The sequence below is a fragment of the Entelurus aequoreus genome, linkage group LG07 (genome assembly GCF_033978785.1).
Source record: "Entelurus aequoreus isolate RoL-2023_Sb linkage group LG07, RoL_Eaeq_v1.1, whole genome shotgun sequence".
Taxonomy (NCBI): domain Eukaryota; kingdom Metazoa; phylum Chordata; class Actinopteri; order Syngnathiformes; family Syngnathidae; genus Entelurus; species Entelurus aequoreus.
In genome coordinates this window covers 21897815-21922971 of record NC_084737.1, presented here as the reverse complement: position 1 = coordinate 21922971, position 25157 = coordinate 21897815, and the positions used below count along the sequence as shown (strand labels likewise).

At 38.9% G+C, this 25157-nt stretch overlaps 1 protein-coding gene across 2 annotated transcripts in view; it reads right to left on the bottom strand.

Annotated features, from left to right (window-relative positions):
• Positions 1–25157, bottom strand: part of LOC133653510 (metabotropic glutamate receptor 7-like) — a 133912-nt gene that overhangs the window by 2294 nt on the left and 106461 nt on the right. For both annotated transcript variants that reach the window (XM_062052863.1, XM_062052862.1), the window contains one exon: positions 9656–9908. In XM_062052863.1, the coding sequence (XP_061908847.1) occupies positions 9656–9908 (253 nt within the window). The remainder of the gene's footprint in view (positions 1–9655; positions 9909–25157) is intronic.

The following is a 25157-nucleotide window of genomic DNA, read 5'->3' as shown; positions in this document are numbered from 1 at the left end:
ACACAAAATTCACATTTTTGCCAATGCATTTAATGATTCATATTCATATTTGTGAGGACATCTATCAGTTTATACAGGCGATCATTTTGCCATCTATTGCTGGTACAATGCGTTTCTCTTACTCCAGCGGGCAGCAGAAGATGGAACCGCTGGGGCATGTGAAAGATGGGGCTGACTCGGTCACGTACTGTACGGCTGCTACAGTTCTCTCCTGTATTGTACTAATACATTGAGGGCCTGATTTACTAAAGGTCGGTTTGTACTTAAACATGTGCAAACCTGGTAGCACATGCAAAGCTGATCTAAAATGTGTGGGTGAGCAAAATAAAAAGTGCAATCTATTCTGCAACTCTGTCTTCATTATTATGCAAAAATATGCTGATCATCAAAACGCCCACAATACTGGGAGGAGAAAATGCAATAATAAATATTTAGCATTGCGCAATGTGATTCATTAACTCTCATCACCGTTTTGCGAGCACTATTTTTATTATTATTTTTATTTTATTTAGCACGTGTCAGAAGGACGTGCAAACTGACAGTTCCACACACGGCTGCAGACACATGTAGGACAGACGAGAATGCTCGTCCTACGTGTGTGTCAACATTTTGGGCGGTCAGAAATTAAATTATTAAGACATATTGTCCATTCAGCAACAACGTTTTATTATTTTATAGCTGCTAGGAGACTTAAAGGGCTAATTAAGACAAATTGTTGTTGTCCTTTGGTATTTCTTTCATGACGTTTGTTTTTTCAGATAGAATGCATGTACTGAACCAAAATATAAATGCAACATTATTGTTTTTGCTTCCATTTTCCATGAATTGAACTCAAAAATGTAAAATTTTGACTAAACAAAAAATACCTATTCTTCTTCTTTGCCAAGATAATCCATCCCACCTCACAGATGTGGCATATCAAGATGCTGATTGAACAGCATGATTGTTGCGCAGGTGTGCCTTAGGCTGCCCACAACAAAAGGCCACTCTGAAATGTGCAGTTGATTTTAGCTTTTTAAAGGGTACTTCAACACTAAACAGTACAGTACTGTTTATTATCACATATGTAACTCTTTTATGGGTATAGAAGTTACTTCAAAACGTTAACAGTGCAGTATATGTACTTCATTATCATATATGTAACTCCCTTATAGGTATTAAGGGAACTTTAAAACATAAACAGTACAGTACTTTAAGTACATTATTATCATATATATAACTATTTTATGGGTATAGAAGTTACTTCAAAACGTTAACAGAGCAGTATATGTACTTCATTGCCATATATGCAACTCTCTTGAATGAATATATCCAAACACTTGAATAATATTTACTATGTGCATGAATAAATATCACTTATTTTTGTATGTAGCTTCTATACAAAAAATGTTTTAGCACATTAACATCGGATCCTTTACAATCTCATTATTACCATAGAAATGTCTATCATTTTTTGGACAAGTTAAAGGCTTAAATAATTTCAAACCCATATCCTTACGATAACCACAACTATAAGTGTTTGTCCTACATGCAGTTAGTAATTAGTTGTGGACAGAAGAAGCCCGGCGCGGCGGCGGGAATCGATTTTTGACTACGGAATCAGTTTTTGGCGCAACAGTGATAGCAACAAATAATAGATTTGACTTACAGTTGTGTCTAATCGATACCTGGCATGGCATAATAGCAGTAAATATGAAATGTGTCCTGTACACCATCACCCTGCAAATATTACATGTTAAAGCCACACATATTGGTTTTGGCAGTGACTTCCTTATTCCGCAAAGAAAAGCATCTGATTGGCTCTCGCTTATACCTAATTCCCACCCCTCTTTCAATGAACGCCATTTAAGAGCTGCGATTTGATATATTCCAAATGTGTTCCACCCATCGACAAGACAAAATTAAATATGATTGGATTTCGTTTCTGTCAACTTCTTTGTCTCGTATTTATACTTTTACTAACATGTCAGTTACTTGTTTTATCATCTTAGTCAATGTGCCTTTGTTTTGATTACTGACCATCTTATTTTACCTGCTCTGATTTCAAAATTAAATAAATAAAATAGAATGAACAGCTTCCAGCCCAGGCCAGCTCATAGAGTAAGCCGTGCCCGCCCATGACTGCCCGGGTCTGGGCAGTCTGCACCTCTTTTCACGCAACACACCCACCAATAGTACACACTATTTTATAGATTGCACACACTGTTTCACACGTTGTATTCTAAGTTCTTAGTAAATCAGGCTATTTGTGTTAATTATATTTATTTAAATACTCTAAGTCAGAGATAATCAAACAAATTGTTTTAGGGCACACATTTCCAGAAAACTAAGGGCCAAAGTGCCGGATTTCTCCCTTCACTATTATTCTTATTTGATATATTCCGGAGAACCAGCATCCACTACAGTATACGTTTGATTTTGGTCGAATTATATAGTTATTTTGTCAGAGTTACAGCAACATTCTGCTGTTTTAAAGGACATTCTGCAAAAAAAGAATGTTCAACAATCATCTCTATGACAGCACTCAACTGTTTTAACAATCTGCTTGCAACAATGTGAGTCTCACAGGTTTTTTTTAACTAAACTCACGAGCCACCAGTTGAATAGCCCAAATGATGAAAAAGAGAGGACCTAAAGTAGAACCTTGAGGAACATCACTAGTATAACTAAAGAGGCTGAACAAATGACTACTGACTGCATCTGAAGTAAACAAGATACAACAATAAGACCCTACTTACATAAATCCCATTACGCACAAAATGTTGTAACTCCAAAAAAGAGGACTTAAAGGGGTGCCTTGAGGAATACATCAGTTATGTAAATCACAAGTTTGGACCCCAGTGTTATATGTTCGCTATTGAGGTTAAAATGTCGATGCAAAGATCCACCAATGTCTTTGCAGTGGTCCAAATTCCTTTACAGAGCAGGAGCACTCTAGTCTTTTAAGGAATTTGCTGCAAAAATGTTTGCCTGATTTGGCCGACAGACCAAAGGTTTTACGATGTCAGTGTCAGTTCCAAACAGCCCTTTTAGTTTTTGCTTGACTCACACAAAAACATCTGAGAGAAATCGTAAAAAAATAACACACTTGAGATATCGTCGTCTTCTTTAATATCAGTAACAAGTGGACACAACACTGTGAGTTACCCCAACTTTACCACTGGAGAATAAAGATTGGAATAAATACGTTGCGTTCATATGCATTGTGATTGCAGTGTAAGTAGAGGACAGTGAGTGATGAGCGTTGATGAATTAAAGAAAATCCCACTTTTTCTGTGAGGCTATTAAACCACATCAATAGCAGTGCAAAGCTGCAGAACTGCTCATCTTCATAATCCTATAAATCACTCCGAGTCGTCTCCTCCAGGGCTGTCAGGCGCTGAAAGCGAGGTATTTGGCGCTCTGATGGTTACGGGCATTGACGGACAGTCTCCGGGGATGGTGGCGCCACAATTCAGGTTTCGGGCAGTCATGCACATAAATTCGCCATTAATGAATGTCACTTCCACTGCTGCAAAAAAAAAGGTCAAGAGGGACGAAAGGGTGCGCAGGCAGTGGAGAGATGAGGCGAGAAGACATTCATGGAGGTGAAAGGCCCACAGAGCAGATGACACGATGCACTTTTGGGATGGCATCCTGGAGACCGGATGACTCGCTTGGGAACTTGTGATGCGCCGCAGTGACAGTTGTAGGGGATGGTTTGGACCACCCCCTATGGAGAATATATCTGCTCCATCAGCCGTGTGTACATACTGTATAAGCTTATTCCACTCCTGACAGATGAGTGTGACAACTGTTGGTGCTCTTTGGAGAGATTCCCAGGAAAATCAGTCATTCCGTAGACATCATTCAAAGATGGCTTTTGAGGAGCTGCTGCACCTGTGGGTGCCGTGATCGCTCCGTGTGATTAGACACGATGCGGGAGAGGAGGCGTTCAGAGTCTTGTGATGTGAGATTTGCATGAGCTGTCAGTCATCTTTCTCTTCATACTAACAAGAAAGATAATCAGCTAGTGATAGATGTACAGTTAACTACGATGACAAAATTCTATATGCACAGAGAAAAGCCAAAATTCACCAAGGTCAAAGATCTTTATTTTTTTTACATTAGACCAGGGATCCCCAACCTTTTTTTGCACCAGGGGACAATTTAATGTAGGCATGATTATCATAGACTGGCCTTTCACGTGTGGCATATAAATACAGCAAAAATAAGTGCGTGAAAAGTAATGCTGAATTAGTGAGAGCCCAAGCTTTTACCCTTTTGCAAAAAAGCTCTCCAAATACTTGTATTATTTTTTGGCTAACATATCTTATGTATTAAACGTCATTGTCAAGGAAATTAGCATAGCTATACTTGCCATTAGTTCCAATTAATTTCTATTGATTTCTATTTATATTCTAAAGTTATGTAGTCATATTTTGCGCAATATTTCATACATAGATACATTTATGTATGCTGTTGTTGGTGCAAATTCCCATGCGTAAACACATCTGTTAATGTAACTACTTGTGCAATAAAGCTAGATGCAATAATATCAGCACTTTAACTTACTCAGCCAAGTGAGACGTGTATTTTCTTCCTTCAGTGCACTAATTATATGCAACAATTTAGCACACTTGCTCTTTAGCTCTTTAGCACTTCTCCAACTACTATGGTGTCTTTATTCCTGATCTGTCCTTTTATGTGGGTCTCCATTTTATGTTATTCTTATTATTATATCTGAGTCGGTGTATTTTATTGTACTGTTTATGTATGATGTTGGTGCTTTCTAATTTAACTGTTTATGGACCTTGTACACACTATCAACCGGCCGGGGACCGCAGATTGAAATAAGCCTTTGGCTACAATCTGGCAAATTTACATGTTTATGTTCATTAAAGGCCTACTGAAACCCACCACTACCGACCACGCAGTCTGATAGTTTATATATCAATGATGAAATCTTAACATTATAACACATGCCAATACGGCCGGGTTAACTTATAAAGTGACATTTTAAATTTGCCGCTAAACTTCCGGTTCGAAACGCCTCTGAGGATGACGTTTGTGCGTGACGTAGCCCGGGGAACACGGGTATGCCTTCCACATTGAAGCCAATACAAAAAAGCTCTGTTTTCATTTCATAATTCCACAGTATTCTGGACATCTGTGTTCGTGAATCTGTTGCAATTATGTTCATTGCATTATGGAGAAAGAAGCTGAGCAAGCAAAGAAGAAAGTTGTCGGTGCGAAACGGACGTATTTTTCGAACGAAGTCAGCAACAACAGTACACAGCCGGCGCGTCTTTGTTTACATTCCCGAAAGATGCAGTCAAGATGGAAGAACTCGGATAACAGAGACTCTAACCAGGAGGACTTTTGACTTCGATATACAGACGCCTGTAGAGAACTGGGACAACACAGACTCTTACCAGGATTACTTTGATTTGGAATACAAAGACGCAGACGTGCTACTGTGAGTATGCAGCTTTGGCTTCTAAACATTTGATCGCTTGACCGTATGTGTGCAACTTTTTTTTTGCGTATGTACGTAACTTTTTTTAAATATATAAGCTTTATGAACCTTGGGTTAGGTGAACGGTCTTTTGGGCTGAGTGATTGTGTGTGTTGATCAGGTGTTTGAATTGTATTGGCGTGTTCTATGGAGCTAGGAGCTAGCATAGGAGCTAGGAGTTAGCATAACAAAGATGTAGGTGTTTTTATGCAGGATTAATTTGTGTCATATTAAATATAAGCCTGGTTGTGTTGTGGCTAATAGAGTAAATATATGTCTTGTGTTTATTTACTGTTTTAGTCATTCCCAGCTGAATACCAGGTACCGTGAGTATGCAGCCTTGGCTGCTAAACATTTGATAGCTTGACCGTATGTGCGCGTCACGTACGAAACTTTTAAAAATATATAAGCTTTATGAACATTGGGTTAGGTGAACTGTCTTTTGGGCTGAGTGATTGTGTGTGTTGATCAGGTGTTTGAATTGTATTGGCGTGTTCTATGGAGCTAGGAGCTAGCAGAGGAGCTAGGAGCTAGCACAACAAACACGCAGGTGTTTTTATGCAGGATTAATTTGTGGCATATTAAATATAAGCCTGGTTGTGTTGTGGCTAATAGAGTATATATATGTCTTGTGTTTATTTACTGTTGTAGTCATTCCCAGCTGAATATCAGGTCACCCCCGGCTCTCACAGCATCTTCCCTATCTGAATAGCTTCAACTCCCCACTAGTCCTTCACTTGCACTTTACTCATCCACAAATCTTTCATCCTCGCTCAAATTAATGGGGAAATTGTCGCTTTCTCGGTCCGAATCTCTCTCACTTCATGCGGCCATCATTGTAAACAATAGGGAACTTTGCGTATATGTTCAATTGACTACGTCACGCTACTTCCGGTAGGGGCAAGCCTTTTTTTATCAGATACCAAAAGTTGCGATCTTTATCGTCGTTGTTCTATACTAAATCCTTTCAGCAAAAATATGGCAATATCGCAAAATGATCAAGTATGACACATAGAATAGATCTGCTATCCCCGTTTAAATAAAAAAAATTAATTTCAGTAGGCCTTTAATGTGTATTGTCCCATGTAACAAAGATATTACAAATAGAACAAATGGTGACTTCCTATCAGGATTTTTATTATACATCTATGAACACATTTGTTGGTGTGTTTAGTGGGAAAGGTAAAAGTTAAGTTAGAGAAAATGCGGTTGTTTATAAATTATTTAATGTTTCTGTTTGGCCCTGTAGCAAATGTGTCACAGACTGGTGGATGGGGACTACTGCATTAGACCAACTTGCTCATCTTAGGAAAGTAATGCAATAAGCACTAAAATCAAAGATACCTTAAATTACTTTAAAATAAACTAAATAATCTGGCAAAAAGAAAAACAAATCTGACTTGCCAAATTGATTTTGCTAATTTCATAATAATACATCTCTGATTTTAGAAAATCCCAAATTCCTACATACATTTGCTACATTACTTAATCAAGCAAATTATTTTCAGCAGAATTTGTGACACATAATCATTAACCGTCAGGAGACAAAAGCTGTCTTTTTTTTCTCCTTTTCAGTAAATTTTTGCTGTATTTTTTTATATAAATGTCCAATTCGTTCACAGGTGTACGGCCCACTGGCATTTATTTGAAAATACCACAGAGCCAGAAAAAACATCTACTGTAAGGCCTTCCTTTTTCAAAAGTTGAATCCAAAATATTTTACGCCCTTCAAAAACTCAAGGACTTGTATTTCCTGTTCGGATTTGAAGATAATTAAAATTGAATATCCCTGAGGTTTAATGCACCAAAACTCAATGAAAAAAAATAAAAATCCAATTTGTCAGTCATACAGTAGCCACTGTTTAAATGGCATACTAGTCACTGACAGCAATTCGCCTTGGCGGATTACAAAATAACAAGTTTGTCAATAAACATTAATACAGCACCATCTGGTCCGACCCTGCCTTTCTACTGGACACTTTACCATAACCCCTACACGAGTTGTAAATTAGAACAAATATAGAGGTGTTTCCTGTTTGCCACATTATAATGGTTTTCACTTTCATTTCAGAGGCCAGAGGGCTTTTATGCATTGTCCAAAAAGGTCTTGGCAAGATGCAATAATGAATATTGTGTTGGCTCAGCTAGAAGCTACTTGCCTCTGTTTACGGGGAGTGGGTGGTTTTAAAATAGTGCTGCAGGTAAAACAGCACAACCACAAAGTTATAATGAGACGAAGAAACAAACGACGACACTGAATAACAAGGGTAAGCAAACGTCCGGGTTTAGGGCTAGTGGTGTTGAACAGATGACTGCAAAGTGGAGAGTGTGGAGTATGTGTGGTTCAGTGCCCAGCGGTAAGAACTAATGAGTTTTTTCATTTCCAGCTATTAATCATCAAAGTTTGCAACAATGTGGAGATGATGAATCCACCAATCAGTGAGCTACTAGCAGTGGTGTATGTCACTAATATAGCTCAACTTGGAACCACATCAGACTACTAGCAAAGTACTTGATTTGATTTTGCCAATGGAAAAAAAGTAAATTGGTTTGAACAGCAATTAACTGTTAATAGTCATCAACCCCAAATCAGCCAACAAACAGTTACCACAGCTTTCTGCAGTGCCATGCACTACCCTCTGGTACAGTATGCACCTTGTTGGTCAGGGGTTCATCCTACAGTAAGATTAATACCTAAAACACAAGTCCAAGTACTGACAGAAGTGCCGCAGGAAAAAAGAACAAGAGGGTTAAAGTCAGGGCAGTCTCCCCACGTAAACCCCATTGAGCTGGTCTGTTGAATATCTGATTTGCGTTGTAGTTGTGTGTTGGTCTATCTCTAAGGCAGGGATATTCAACTATATAGTTTTGGGGGCCATGTTTCCAGAAATGTAAGGACAGAGGTTGGACTTCTTATTAATATTCTTATGTTGTATAGTCCAAGGAACCAGCATCCTCTACAGTAGACATTTAATTTCAGTCTATTTATTTTGTCAGAGTTACAGGAGCGCTCTACTGTTTTTAAGGATCTTCTGCAAAAAAAATGGTCAATGATCATCTCCATGATAGCACTAATGTTTTTAAGAATTTGCTGAAAAAAAGTGAGTCCCTCACAAGTTTTTTTGAACTGAACTCACGGGCCACCAGTTGAATAGCCAACATGATGAAAAAGAGAGAACCTAAAATGGAACATTGACTAACACTACTAGTAAAACTAAAGTATACCTGTACATTCTGAAGTAAACAAGCTACAGTAACACCTTAGTTACATGAATCACATTACAAAAACAATTATGATTGCCAAAGAGAAGAGGACTTAAGGGGTGCTTTGTGTAATGCCTCAATTGTGTAAATAACAAGTTTGGACCCCAATGTTCTATGTTTGCTAGCAAAGTTAAACTGTAAATGCAAGCATCTGCCAATGTGTTCACAGTGGTCCAAGTTTCTCTGTATAACAGGAGAACTTTAGTGATTTTAGGAATTTATTGCAAAAATGTTTGTCTCCCAGGTTTTCAACTGAACCCAGGGTCTGATATGGTTTCAGTCTCAGGTCGGATTTGGGGCCACCAGTTGAATAGCCCTGGTCTAAGGTGTTGTGATCAGCTGTGCATGTCCAGATACTTTTGTCACATTATTGGATTTGGACCCCACAGACTATTACCCTAAATAATCATACAGACTGCTGAGTCAGATGAGTGGTGGTGTGAGTAACACTGTTCTAAAGACATTATTTCCTCCACTTCATTAATAGAACTCTCCTTCTTCAAATCTTTCTGTCCCACTTCCTCATCCAGCACACTTAGGTTACAGGCCTTGCAGATAACCACCGACCTCTTCTATAAAGCATTAAAAATACTTTTTACCGCGGCACACAACCAATTAAATTGACCAAATGGGATTTTCTAGTGCAGGAAAGGAACTCTAAGATAGATACGAGAAGTAGCAGAAAGACACACCACTCAACCCTCCTGGGAAAACCATTAAAAAACCTCAATAGCACAGATATAAATGTAGATCCTAAAGAAGTCCAACAGTACAGGCTTTGACAACTAAAGGAGAATACAGATAAACTGTCAGGCTTATCAGTTTTTAGCTTATGTATGAATGTTTCTATATACATTTGTGAAAAGTTAACATGATATTATAAGGAGTACTCACTCATGGGGTCAGTGGCAGGGTTCTCACACAGCTCAGTCTTGGCTTCTCCATTGGGTCTTTCACTGGGCTTCTGGGACAGACGTGATGACATCGTAGCGGCTGTGACCACCGCCTTGAAGCTACGTTTCCTCTTCTGTACGTTGAGCTCAGGGTGGAAAATAATGATGTACACCTTGGGCATATAGAGCATGCCCAGTGCTACTGAGGCACTCAGGTTCATGGAGATGGTAAGGGTAGTTGTCTGAATGTAGAGCTGAAAGAAAGGACATAGAGGGAAACAATATTTTAACTAACAAAAAGTGGTAGGAAATGGACCTTAATAGGTCTTTTCAACTTTGGTTAGGCAGCACAATGACGCAAATAGAGGCTAAACATTGCTGGTCATCATTTTAGAAACTGTTAACACCAGAAACTGAAGTAAATTGGCTGTTGTCTCCCGGTCATTCCAAAGCAGAGAAAATGTCCAGAGTAGAGGTAGCGGATACTACAAATGTTGGTATTCATACCAAGTAAATAAAGGTATGGTATCTGATACTTTTTACTTGGAGAGTTTGCAAGATCATTGAATTATTTTGTGATTTTTTAATTTCAATTGTTGATCATGATTTTAATCGGATTACACACCACAGAGATGTTGGGAAAACAAAACCAATATTTGTATAAACAAACTTTTTTTAACAGTTTGATACATGCAGATTAATTCAGATTATCTATAATAACTGTTTTTCTGATAGAAAAATATATCGCGATTCACCCTTCAGCACCGCAGAATGATACAAAAATTTCTGAAATGTCTGTAGCAACACATTTGTACCGTATCTTAAATGACCAAAGTAATATTACAAAATGAGGAGCAGGTCCACATTGGTGTTGTTAAATGTTTGTCTCAAAAAACAAACTTTATTATGATGAACAAGATGTTAAAGGTGTTTAATGAACAAAATAAGTGCATATACAATATATTCCTTTCTTTAATGACAGTTTTTGCTCATGCAACATGGAACACAATTATAGAAATTAAAAATGAATGATATTTAATAGCGAATAATCAAACTAATCCACATCAACCCTGTGATAAATCTGACAGGAATTGTTAATTGATTGACAGCACTATTGTTAATATAAGACCATTTTACAATATAAACAGAATTATATATTTTTTCCTTATTCTCTTTAGTTACATATAATTGTGTGAGCAAAATGAAGTCAACAGTAAAATTAAATAAACATAAATTGACAGTTTGACCCCAAAGCTCTCCTGTGTCCAAGGACTATATGCTGTCAAAGTTACGCGACAATAACGCGTTAACTATAAATTTAAATATCGGCACTCATTTTTTTTAAGGCCGATTAACGTGAACTATTCCTTTTTGACACTTGGGCCATGCCGTAGCGGGCAGAACTTGGCTGCAGTTCACAAGCGATGAGCCACAAGCGAACAGAAATGGACAAAGGAAAGTCAACCTTATGGAAATATTGCATTCAAAGCCATGGCAAGTCGTTCTCCCGACAAGAAAGGACTATTTTTTGCCATAAGAAAAGGCGACATCCCTGCAGCAAATACCTGCTGCACGCGTCGAAAGAGGTGGGTGGTGCTTCACTTCCGTGTTTAAATTATGGTTAATGTGCAGTGATAACATAACATTTAGATTGTTACTGCGACTGATTTGGTAAGTAAGATGACATAAAAGCTCAACAGAAATAAAAGACGGTCGGCAGGACGTGAAAGTAGACTTTTTTTTATTGCTGTCAATCCGACATCAAAACATGTCAAGACACTTTCGCAAACCAATCACACGCTTTTACGGCTTCAAAATAACATTTAGGGTTTCATATTAGCCGCCACAAATAAAGTAATATAATGTATTGTAGCGTCCAGGAAAAAACAACCTTTGACTTTCTTTTTAGCTTTTCTTGCCAATTATATGCTAACAACAGGCCCGATAGTATTTCCTCCGCACACACGTCTACCTCCGCGCTTCACTCCTAGACACACAACACTTCTTCATTCTTCGCCAACACGGTGTGCTCACAGACCATGGAAAAATGGCCATCATAGCACATTAGTAGTTGTTGTAGTTACAGTATGAATGGTTATATATAGTTTATTATATGCGCACTATTGACTAATGATGCACCAAAAATTGGGCCGGAAAAAGACGTACTTTAATTACTGGAAGTGTGCTCCCGAAACCAATGTTGTGATGACGCAAGTCTGTAGTGGAGGCAGCGTGTCCGCACTGTGGAAGTACTTTAATATATTCGAGACATACCCGTGGACAGCGACCTTCACAATTTAAGATGACACTGGTGGCTTTTAATGAGAGAAAGGCTCCCAGCAACACAAAGCAAGTGTGACGTCAGGTTCGCTTTTCGTCACGGACATGGCGCGACACAAATTTCCAAAACAGAGTCTCCAAACACGAGTACAGTCTTCAATAACACCAGAAATAAATGCTAGATTTGTTGCCCGTCCTTTTTATTAAAGAAAAAGTGACTTAAAGGATTAGAGAAATCTCTACAAGAAAATAGAATAATTCTCAAGCAACAATTTAAAAATGGAACAAAATGATGTAAGAAAAAATGTATATGTTAATACTATACTTCAGGGGTCACCAACGCGGTGCCCGCGGGCACCAGGTAGCCCGTAAGGACCAGATGAGTAGCCCGCTGGCCTGTTCTAAAAATAGCTCAAATAGCAGCACTTACCAGTGAGCTGCCTCTATTTTTTAATTTGTATTTATTTACTAGCAAGATGGTCTCGCTTTGCCCGACATTTTTAATTCTAAGAGAGACAAAACTCAAATAGAATTTGAAAATCCAAGAAAATATTTTAAAGACTTGGTCTTCACTTGTTTAAATAAATTCATATTTTTTTTTACTTTGCTTCTTATAACTTTCAGAAAGACAATTTTAGAGAAAAAATACAACCTTAAAAATGATTTTAGGATTTTTAAACACATATACCTTTTTACCTTTTAAATTCCTTCCTCTTCTTTACTGACAATTTAAATCAATGTTCAAGTAAAAAATTGTTTTAATTGTAAAGAATAATAAATAAATTTAAATTTAATTCTTCATTTTAGCTTCTGTTTTTTCGACAAAAAATATTTGTGAAATATTTCTTCAAACTTATGATTAAAATTCAAAAAAATTATTCTGGCAAATCTAGAAAATCTGTAGAATCAAATTGAAATCTTATTTCAAAGTCTTTTGAATTTCTTTTAAAATGTTTGTTCTGGAAAATCTAGAAGAAATAATGATTTGTCTTTGTTAGAAATATAGCTTGGTCCAATTTGTTATACCGGTATATTCTAACAAAGTGCAGATTGGATTTTAACCTATTTAAAACATGTCATCAAAATTCTAAAATTAATCTTAATCAGGAAAAATGACTAATGATGTTCCATAAATTATTTTTTTTATTTTTTCAAAAAGATTCGAATTAGCTAGTTTTTCTCTTCTTTTTTTCGGTTGAATTTTGAATTTTAAAGAGTCAAAATTGAAGTTAAACTATGTTTCAAAATTTAATTGTAATTTTTTTTCGTGTTTTCTCCTCTTTTAAACCGTTCAATTAAGTGTAAATATCATTAATTATTAATAATAACATAGAGTTAAAGGTAAATTGAGCAAATTGGCTATTTCTGGCAATTTATTTAAGTGTGTATCAAACTGGTAGCCCTTCGCATTAATCAGTACCCAAGAAGTAGCTCTTGGTTTCAAAAAGGTTGGTGACTCCTGCTATACTTAATAATAACAGATTTGTTTTTAATGTATATTCACATGTTTTTGCTTTTTTTTAAAAAAGATGCATCATAGCAAATCATGCGATGATGTCATATTGACCAGGCTCCCACCACCACAGGTATTTTGGCAATTTAGGGGAAACCCTGACATTAACAAAAAAAAAATCTTAGTGTGTTCTAATTTATGTTGATACTATAATTATCATGTCAAAAAAGCATTGATTCATAAATATGTTTGTTCTTGCAGGGAGTGGCGCAGAACTGTACTAACACAAACTGAAAAGTGTTTCTATCAATTCAACCCACTGAAGTAGCTAAGAATGGCAGCCAAAATAGGATTCAGTGCAGGTCTGCACCATACACAATCATGTTAGATAAATACCTCTCTCACAATTTCAATATAAATTGAGTATTTTATCTTCAAAAGGACATAATGGTATACAGCTCTTGTGCTGGATCTCATTGGATCAGCGGCGTCCAAACCAAGGCCCGTGAGCCAAATGCGACCCGCCGGGATCTTCAATTTGCCCCGCGAGAAAACGGCACAGTGCAATTTCAATAAGCAACCTGGTTGTGCAGGGGGTTTTCATATTAAAATGTAAACACCTAGTCTGCCAGGTGCCAATTTGTTGTGATCTTGTGGGCAACGTTGGAAACTCAGGTCAGTGACCATGATATGTACTTTCTTAAACTCACAAGCACCAATTACTTATATGACTCAATCCAAACAACCTTTCTTAGTCATGGTGCAGAAAAAAATTCTACCAGCACAAAAAAAATTCTACTATGCGGATATTATAAAAAAAAATGTCTAATCAACATAAAATTCGAAATTACACCCATTTAAATCCATAAAATAAATTCCGTAAATGTGTTTCTGTATAGTATTTCTCCAGCAATGGTCATGTGGAGACATCAATGATGGTATTGTGAGAGAAGTCGGACATCACTGAAGGCCTAGGTGGGAAACGACCGGCCCGCCACTGATATACTGCACATACATACATACATACATGCATATATATATATATATATATATATATATATATATATATATATATATATATATATATATATATATATATATATATATATATATATATATATATATATATATATATATATATAAGACATGCACCTGGGGATAGGTTGATTGGCAACACTAAAATTGGCCCTAGTGTGTGAATGTGATTGTGAATGTTGTCTGTCTATCTGTGTTGGCCTTGCGATGAGGTGGCGACTTGTCCAGGGTGTTCCCCACCTTCCGCCCGATTGTAGCTGAGATAGGCTCCAGCACCCCCCGCGACCCCGAAGGGAATAAGCGGTAGAAAATGGATGGATGGATGGATATATATATATATATATATATACATATATATATATATATATATATATATATATATATATATATATATATATATATATATATATATATATATATATATATATATATATATATATATATATATATATATATATCGGCCAATTTTTTTTTGCCCAATGCGGCCCCCAGTCAAAAAGCTTGGACACCCCTGCATTAGATTGTGACGGTGCACCTAATATTGCGGCCTGAGTTTCACCACCAAAACCAAGCTGCAAGTTATTATTGGGAAATTAGCAATACATCATAGAAGAACACCATCCAATCCAAACCGCAGGTGAAAAACCGAGACAATAGCTGTTCAAGGACGTAAATGTCAACCGCTGAAGTGTCACATGACTTCATCTAAATGTCCTTCTGCAGCCTCGTTCACCCCACCAGAACGCCCCACTCCCACTCCTGAGGAGATTGATAGACTTGGGCCGAGTCCTTCCACCTCACGTTTCTTGGTGTCAAGTCGTTTTTTTGTTGTTGTTTTTTTTTGCCTTTCGAGCAGCCGCCACAACGATGTGAACCAGCTGAGCTACAGCGGTCTGAATGTGAATGAGATTTCAATGAATGGCAATGGTCCCTGCAGTTTTGACAGCGTCTTCATTTGTCTTCCTGCAGCGGCACACTCAGCCGCCTGTGAAAGGCTTTCAGCGCGATTCGTGTTAAAATCATTCACAGGATAGCCATTCATGTGTGCAGCACAGCAACATTCTTCCACGACATGTCACTTACATAACAACTTTCACATTCTCTACTCGCAATTGGGATCTTACGTAACCTGCATCACACGTTACTTTAACTGTTTTTTTTATTCCCTAGAGGGATGGTTCGCTTCATCTGAAGATCACCTAAGATAGGGTACATGATCGTTTCAGGAGCACATCCCTAATCTACTGCGCTTAAATGCATCAGATGTCATCTGTACTGATGCTCAGTCTGCCACTGGTAGGCGGATGGCACCGTAAACACATTAGCTCCCACAGTGGATCTGCAGGGCGGCGAGACGGAATCACAGAGTAAAGGAAATGAAGAAATGTCACTATTTGCATACACTTTTGGTAAACAGCATGACTAATAGTAATTTCTTTGAGAGAACACATGCCTATTTGCATAGTCACCGTGCGTTTGTCTTCCGATTCCCACCAATAATTCAGATACAAGCTCATCATCCCGCCCGCCTTTTTTCTCTTCAACCCTTCCTGCTTCTAGGCGGGGGGCAGCATCCAGCCTGCACACCATGCATTAATAACAGCGTGAGTATCTCAATGATCTCTGCGCATGCTGTTCTCCAGAGCTGTGCAAATGTGTCATTTTTATGTGGCTGATATGTGGCTTTCTGATGAGATATTAGGGCAACCAATCAAACCAGAGCAAGCGCATGGCGTCGGATAATCACTAGAGATTCCCCACCTTGTGTTTCTATGTTTGGTTTTAGCCGGTATCCATAGCAACACTCCAGAGTTTAGTGCGCAGCTCAACACAAATGGAAGAAGCTTTTAATGAGATTTTGATACCTTGGATGCTGCAACAATCACCCTTTTACGGCTGATTTATTGACCGTGCAGCGGTTTTGTTGGCGAGCATTCGGTGTTCGCTAACAGTCATCACATCCAAGTAAAACACTGAAGTGTAGCAATGCAGGCTGCCATTCCCTCAAATAAAGCAGCACATTTCTCAGTGTATTTAATCACCACCATTGTGCCTTCGTTTGAGCTTGACCCAATTTCATCGCCCTCTCACCCACCCCTCAAATGTCACAAAACATCTATAATTAATTCCTGTTGCTTTAACATAAATAAATACATGAAGTCATTTTCACAGCTGCTTGGCAACTCTCTATTTTTAGCCGCTATAATGATTTATTAACACCCTCATCAGGAATCAAGCGCTCGCTTTTGAACGTTACATCTCATTGACAAGCCTGAACGGCAACATCCAGCCACAAAAAACGACAACGTCTCCCTTTTAGACTGAAGGCTGTTGAGGGTAATTCACATAATTATAGCCACAAGGGACACACTTTGTGTAAATGCAATTTAGTTTGCTATGGCTGAGTAGCACGGAGGCACACGGTGATGAGGACTTGATTCAGTGAGTGACAATCAGGATGGTCTCTGCCCAGCCACACAAGGCCTTCAATAATGGATCTGGGGGATTTCGTTTTCCCCTCAACTACCTGCATCTCTTTGTTGTTTGGGGATGGCCTACTTTCTAGCCTAGCTCATGTCATGAATAACTCTCTCTTGCTATGTGCTAGGAAGCCTGATTCCAGATTGGAGGCACTCCTTTGACTTTACTTCATGAGATCTTGTCAATGAAGGTCTGAATTGCTAAAAGAAAGAGACCCATAGTAGAGCACTTTAAGATGGAGTACAGGATACAGTGCTTCATCAACTTCTAAAATAATTCATACAAAAGGGAGTCTGCTTTAAACGATACCACTTGAGTAAATTATATACAAAAAAACCTGAAAAGGGTTTAGAGTGCAGTGAATACACCTGCAAAAACACAGAAAATGCGTTCATGTTCAGTTGAAGCTAATAAATGACATTGGAAACCATTGTTAGAAGTAGCGGAGATAGACAGCGCATGCTTCTGAAGGAGGAGCGATGTTTAAGAAACACACGGCATGTTGACACTGTGCTTAATAAAAGATAGTGCTTTGGTGGAAACCGCGTCTTTTGTAAGTATTTGATGTGGTGAGATTGAAAAACGAAGTTCCTTAGAGAGACTCAGGGCCTGATCTACTAAAGGTTTGCGTGTACTAAAACATGTGCAAACTTGATGGCACACGCAAAGCTGATCTTCTACACGTGTGGAAAGTGGATTGCGTCTTTCGAATGAGCAGAATAAGGAGCGCAATCCATTTTGCGTCTCTGTCTTCATGAAAATGTAAAGTTAAAAGTTAAAGTTAAAGTTGCAACGATAGTCACACACAGACTAGGAGTGGTGAAATTATCCTCTGCATTTGACCCATCCCCTTGTTCCAGCCCCTGGGAGGTGAGGGGAGCAGTGAGCAGCAGCGGTGACCACACTCTGGAATCATTTTGGTGATTTAACCCCCAATTCCAACCCTTGATGCGGAGTGCCAAGCAGGGAGGCAATGGGTCCCATTTTTTCTAGTCTTTGGTATGACTCGGCCGGGGTTTTTGAACTCACGACCTTCCAGTCTCAGGTCGGACACTCTAACCACAAGGCCTTGGCAGGTGTAGACTATATGCTGATCATCAAGACACCCACAAAACTGTGAGAAGAAGATGCAAATATATTATACAGAACGCACAATGTGATTTATTAACACTCATCACCGTTTTGCAAGAACTATTTTTAGCACCTCTGAAAAATATGTGCAAACTGCCAGTTGCGCACACGTCTGTGAGAAAAAATAAGGATCGCGCTGCAAAGACAGACAATGGACAGAGACTTATGTGTGTGTGTCAACATATTTGGACTGTCAGAAATCAAAAACATATTACCGGTAGACATATAGTCTATTCAGCAATTTCAGCATTTATGCTGCATGTCTTATAGGGCTGATTAAAACTAATTCAATTTATAATTTTTAGTGTCCTATAGTGTTTTTTTTCATGGCGTTAGTTTTTTCACATAGAATGTATATCATTAACGTATCTCCCATATGAAAAAAAATATCTTTGAACTATGCATTTATTTGGGGTCTTGAGCTTAGTAAGTGCAGCTCCTCTCCAATTCGCATTTGAAGTGCACAAAAAATGGTGGTTTTCATTGTAGACGCATTGCAGGACTGCTTCTAAAAAGCCTATAATATAGGCTGACCATATTCTGAAATCCCAAAAAGAGGACACATATATGCGTGCCAAGGCGGACAGCACGCCAAGGCCGGGGCTAGGTGAAAATTTGCCAATGATACTTGAACTTGCTTTATAAATAATATATTTATTTAAATAAAGCATTTTTGTCCTCTGTTGACAATATAACAAAATAAGTCACACTTATATTCTGTAACATTCACAGTTTTAGAAAAAGTACAGAGGTAGCAATATTCAAAATAACCTCTTGTATATAATATAAACATAAATAATGCCTCAAAACAGGTTAATTATATTTAAACAAAAAACAGGTAACAGCCCATTCTTTAAAATGTCTCTTCTCAGTCTAGTGGACCATTCTAATGTAAAAAATATAAATAATGCCTCAAAACATTTGAAACAAAAACAGATGTTTTCAGAGAATACACCATAGGTGAAGAGTATTTCACAAATCAGTTAAAACAACAAAAACAGAGGTAGCATTTCTGAGCCAATTATTTTAGGCTTCTGTAAAACAAATAAAAAAAATAATGCAGAGTCAACATTTAAAACAAAAAGAAGGAGAAGTAGTGTATTGCGTTTCTTCTTATTTAGTCGTCTTGGCCTTATCTCCTTGGTTTTCCTCTTCATCTCCCGGGTCTTCATCCTCGTCTCCCTGGCCTTCCTTGTTTGCCCATGCATATTTAGCTGAAGAGCTTATTTTCCCCAGCAGTTTCCGGTTGCTCATCAAATAAGCATGGACGTCCGTGCAGGATGTTTCTTTGAAGTTGTATTGTACAAATAGAAGCCCTTTCAATGACTCAACAGACAACCTGCTCTTTTCCTTGGTCCACTGGCTCTGCATCAGTGAGAAGGACGGGCAAAGACAAACTGTGCAATCTTCAGCAGCTCTGCGTAACATGCAATGCTTTTGGCCTTCTCAAAATATTTGCACCACTTCTGGTGCACTTGCATGCCATTGAACTCTCCATCACTGTTGCTACTCTCAGTGAATTTCTTGAAATTGGTGACCTGATCAAAACACTTGGCATCATCAATTGGCACCCACTTTTCTCCGAGGTACTTGATGCAGGCTTCCACATCATTCCAACTAGGTGTCTGACTCAGATCCATCCACATGAATGGGGTGAATTCTTCCATGGGTGTCATCCACTTCTGGAGATACTGCAGGCATGCACTATAGAGACCCTGCACATCAGCATAGAACTGTTCACAATCTTTTCCATGCCCATCTGTGCGCTTCTGTCCCAGGAGTCCCTTAACTTTCAGGGACATGAAGTTGTTTCTCTGCCGTTCCTCAAGTGTTGTGTGGACTCTCTGCAAGATGTTACGCACTTCAACAATGGAATTATTTTCCTTTTCCATTTCTTTAATGGGTGAGTGGAACACACACATGAGCCACAGGTGTTTTTTCCTGTGACATAAAATACCGGTATCCCTTTAATGCTGGAAACATCTGCAGCAGCCTCTCGATTCCAGGGAATAATGACAGCCATCGTGTCTTGCTGTGGGAAAGGAGCTTTCTGTATTCAACATCTACAAAGTCACAGTACTCCTTCAAACTCTCAGTGCGCACAGTGTAAATGTGGAAGTACTGGTAGATTTTGAACATGATATTCTCAATTTCAATATCAAGTGTGTCTGCACCATGATGGACACAATTGTTCATTATGTGTGCTGGGCAACCCACACCGATCAGCGTCTTATTCTGGAGCAGCTTCTTCAAATTTGCATACACATTCTTCCCCCCTTCATCATGTCTGATTCCTCCGAAGTTTGTGTTCCAGTTGTCACCAGTAAATGCTATACATTTTTTCTCAGTGTTTCAATCAACAAGTTTGCAATGGTGTCCGCTGTCTCATTAGGTGTGTCTTTGACCTCAAGCAATGTTGATTGTACACCACCTTTCTTCCAGTCAAAATACTGGATTATGATTGGGAATATTTTTACTGCACCATGGTTACTCCCATCTGTAGCGATGCCACAGTACTTTATTTCTTTGAGCGCCTCTAGCGCAATGTCGATGCTGTGGGGCGCTATAACACTGTTGACAATCGCCTCTGTTTTGGTGCGTGCACTTGAAAACTTTTTTGCCGTGTCTGAGTCTGGGAATGCTTTTTTCAGCAAAGCACTGGTGCAATCCATCGACCTGTAACTGCTATGGTGTTTGACTGTGTGGAATGCTAAACCACCCTCTGCTGCGTTTACACCGTCTTCTCCTTTTCCAGGTCGCACAAAGTACTCTGTCAATTTAGTAGACGAGCTCTCTTCCTGCACAGCTGTTTTGTGCTTTTTAGTGTCAATATGGGCTTGTAGATCTTTAGCCCCTTCATTTGCCAAAGATGCGTACGTTCCTGCTTTGCACACGGTGCATTCTGCTTCCCATGTGTCACGGCCAGTACGAAAACACGAATACTTTTTTCGCAAATCCTCCGTGAAATTGCATTTACGTTTCGGCATGTTTGTCTGTCTCTTGTCTGCCGGGAGGTTATCGGGAGAGGCGCTGAATACCGGGAGTCTTCCGCTAAAAACGGGAAGGTTGGCAAGTATGGTCTCTGAATTCACTCACTAGCTCTCTCGCTCTGTGTCTCTGCCCCTCCCTCACAAATTTTTCTGCGTGCGCACACCTTCAGTTTGTTTTGTTTAAGTTACCCTGTTGTAGTTGGACTAAGGGAGGTGACGGCTCAGACACCAGAGGGCAGTATATACAAAGATTTATTATGTAGGCAGCTCCTTCCTTACAGGCAAGTGTGCCGATTGCCGGTAAATGATTGCAGCTGGTGGCAGCTGCAGGGCGGAGACGCGCGTCCCTGGATGTGCGCCGCGGCCGTTGGCGTGTCCCGAGGTGCGTTCGTCAGGACGAACAGATGAGGTTCCCTGGCCGTGACAAACCCTGGACATACAATGAAAAGACACGCAACCCTAATTCAAAATGCCGGACATTTGAGGCATTTAAAAAACCCCGCCCGGACACCCCGGACACGCCCTCAAAAGAAGACATGTCCGGGGAAAAGAGGACGTATGGTCCGCCTACTATAATAAAAAGGTACGGTCTGCTGCTTGTTTAAACACATAAGACAACACAGGTCAGCATGATAGGATGAATGTGCAATAAACGATCGAGTGTCTCCATGGTGAAAGCTGCGTAGTGCAAGCAAAAACTGCACCAGTAATGAGTAAATGATAAATGATAAATGGGTTATACTTGTATAGCGCTTTTCTACCTTCAAGGTACTCAAAGCGCTTTGACAGTATTTCCACATTCACCCATTCACACACACATTAACACACTGATGGCGGGAGCTGCCATGCAAGGCGCTAACCAGCAGCCATCAGGAGCAAGGGTGAAGTGTCTTGCCCAAGGACACAACGGACGTGACTAGGAAGGTAGAAGGTGGGGATTGAACCCCAGTAACACGTAACACGTGCAATGTTAGTAGACCGCATCCAACGCATTCCACTAACAGTACATGCTATTTTAAAAGTTTCACACGCTGTTTAGCAGGTGGTATTTGGATCTTAGTAAATCAGGCCCTCTCAGCTTAACCTCTTACTGCATGCTAACCACTTCAAATAAAGGTTACAGTACGTTCTCCGATTTTATCCAACAAGGACTAATTTCAGATTAGAGCTCAGCAACAATATGAAACGTAAAATATTAGATTTGCTTCCCACAACTGAGTGACATTAAATAAACACTGAAAGTAGCACTTTTCCAGCGTGCACGCATCAGATGTCAACTCAATCAATGTGACTGGACTGTGCTGATATCTTCAAGCTCAATTCTGCCTTCATTTGTGTATAATTACTAATAACATATGACATCACTGTCAGCGACTTGAGGGTGAAACCTGCTTTTAAGCCAGATGAGTGTCTTGTCAGTGATTAGAGTTCTGTTCTCTCACTTGCATCTTGGAGTTTTGCAGTTCATAAAAGTGCTTCACGATTACCCGCACAGATTTCACTTTGCTATAATTAAAGCTGAGCTTTCAGCTTATAAACATGATTCCCATCTTCCCAAAACAACAGAGCTTAGTCAATAACAGATCATTTGAAAACCTTTGTACTCATGTTTGACCAATGTTGTTAGATGAGAAATGACAAATTGTCTTTGCCTAAAAGTATATTATATTGAGGAAAATTATCATAGATTCCTAATTTGGTGTTGCTCAGATCCATCTGCTACAGTAAAACATGACTACGTACTGGGTCTGATCTACTAAGATTCAAAGAAGTGATAAACAGCAATTGCAAACTATACAATTGCGCGTACTATTTGTGGCCGTGTTGCAGGTGATCTACTAAGACTGCCTGTACGATTGATAACAAGTGCAAAGGTGGTGCAGATCGCCATTTTTAAATTAGGGTTCAGTGTGTACTGTGCCAGTTGTCACCATGGAGACACTCATTTCCCTCCACATTCATGTTATCATGCTCTCCAACCTGAGCTGTTTCATAATGTTGTCGAACATGCAGCACACAACTCTAATCTGTATCACACTTTCTGAAATATAGAATCACAATTTAGACAACAAAATCTATTTTTAGCACGCCAAAAGTGTTTCCTGGGACACCGCACGAACGATGTTTATGCAACAACACCGGCAATAACTGCGATGGTCTACTGGAATGATCTAGATGCAAACAATGCATGTTACAAGAAGTTTTTCAAATATAGGAGATATATTACAAAAGCATTTAAAAAATAAACACTTTTTGTTTCGGTGTTCGTTAGTCTCCAAAGCAGCCATTAAGTCATTTCCCGCTCAAAGATGGACGTGTTGCAAGGATGATCTGTTTGATCATTTTATTTCTGACAGATATGTTGATTGTTGACACGATCACAGTAGAGTCTCTTTCTCGATGGTCTATCATATTTCTGATCGCGGGAAGACCATTTGTGTGTAACTGTGCCAGTTTGCACACACATTCTAGTCGTGCTAAATATAGACGCAAACCGTCAGCCACAGAACAGTTATAGGCTTGATAAATCACAATGTGAGTGTAATTTGAAGATGAGATGCAAATAGCATCTCTTCCTCCTACTATTGTGGGTGTTCTAATTAGCATATATTCTGCATATACATAAAGACATACACGCTTAATGGATTGCACTCTCTATGTTGCTCATTTCAGAGACACAATCTTGTGCGTAGGATCTCAAAAGATCAGCTTTGCATGAGCTATCAAGTTTGCATGTGATTTAAAACACACCAACCTTCAGTAGATCAGGCCCTATATGGTCAGAAAAAGTAAATCAGATACAATGCAGGATGTGTCCGGTTTGTGTTTGTTAATAGCCATGTATTGAAGGGGTCAAAATATTATGCATTTCGGGATTTTTTTAAATTATTGATCCTACACGGTACACAAAGCAAACAATACTTTTATTATTATCGTGCGTTTGGCAACCTGAAGTCTGACTGACGCACTTATTTTAAAGAACAATTGTGTTCTTTGTGTGTGTTCTTACAAAGAAGAATATTCTTCGGCCAATTTTAGAGCCACATAAAGAGGCTAAAATAGTTGTATAACAGTTTAGAAAAGGCAAAGTCAGATTGATAAAGAGTTGTTTAACTTTCCTTACAGGTCACTGATAATGTTGGACTTCACATGGTTGACTTTCACACAACCAGTGGGGATCAATTCCCACTCAGTGACTGTAGGTGTGGATGCGAGTGTGATTTGTTGTCTGTCTGCATGTGTCAATCCTGTGATTGACTGGTGACTCTCGTCAGCTGGTGTAGACTCCGGCTTTCCTATGAGCTTAACCAGGATGGACAGTTGATCTACCTACTTCTCCACTGTATCTGAAGAGTGAAAACATAGAGATATCAATATGATACAGGCAGTCTTTGCAAACTACAACCACAAAAAGCTTATTATGTATTCTATAAACCCCTTAAGTATCGCTAATGAAATGTCCTGTGAGAGTATATCTTTCCACTACAGAAGAAACCAAGGGTAAATGGAGCTTGAAACTAAATATATTTTAATTTCAAGTCATTTATTACTTTTGAAACCATAACCAGGTTATCCAGTGTACCAAAGCTTTCAGTAAAAAACAGCATTTTACTTTAATCACATTATATATCCTCATCTAAAAGCCAAATAAAAAGTAGTGTCATCCATCCTTGTGAGCCTTGTTATCTTAGAGGGAGTTGTACCGTACATGTATTATTGCAATAAAAACTCTTCAGCCGGCATAAATCACTGGACAATTAATGGGATTATTACTTGGAAGGTTGTCACGCAAAGTGTCACAGAAAATTATTTGCTTTCTCCAGTGGCTGAAAACGGAATGGACGAGTAAAAAAAAAAAGTACTGTAAGTACAGTTAGTAATTCCTAATGATAGTGTGTACCTTTGTCTTTTCCAAAGTTACATGAAGCATATTACAAGTGCCTAAGAGCTTTTCAGACATGTTTCCAAGAATGTTTAGTTCTTGGCACTCTCGCTCTCCTTTTCTTTCGTGACTCGCGACTCCAGTGGGGGTTTCACTCTGAGGACTTTGTGCCTGGGGGTGGAAACGTATCATCGCATTGCAGAGAAATGTGGCCGTGTTCTGTAGACATCGATGGCGAGAATTGTCACAT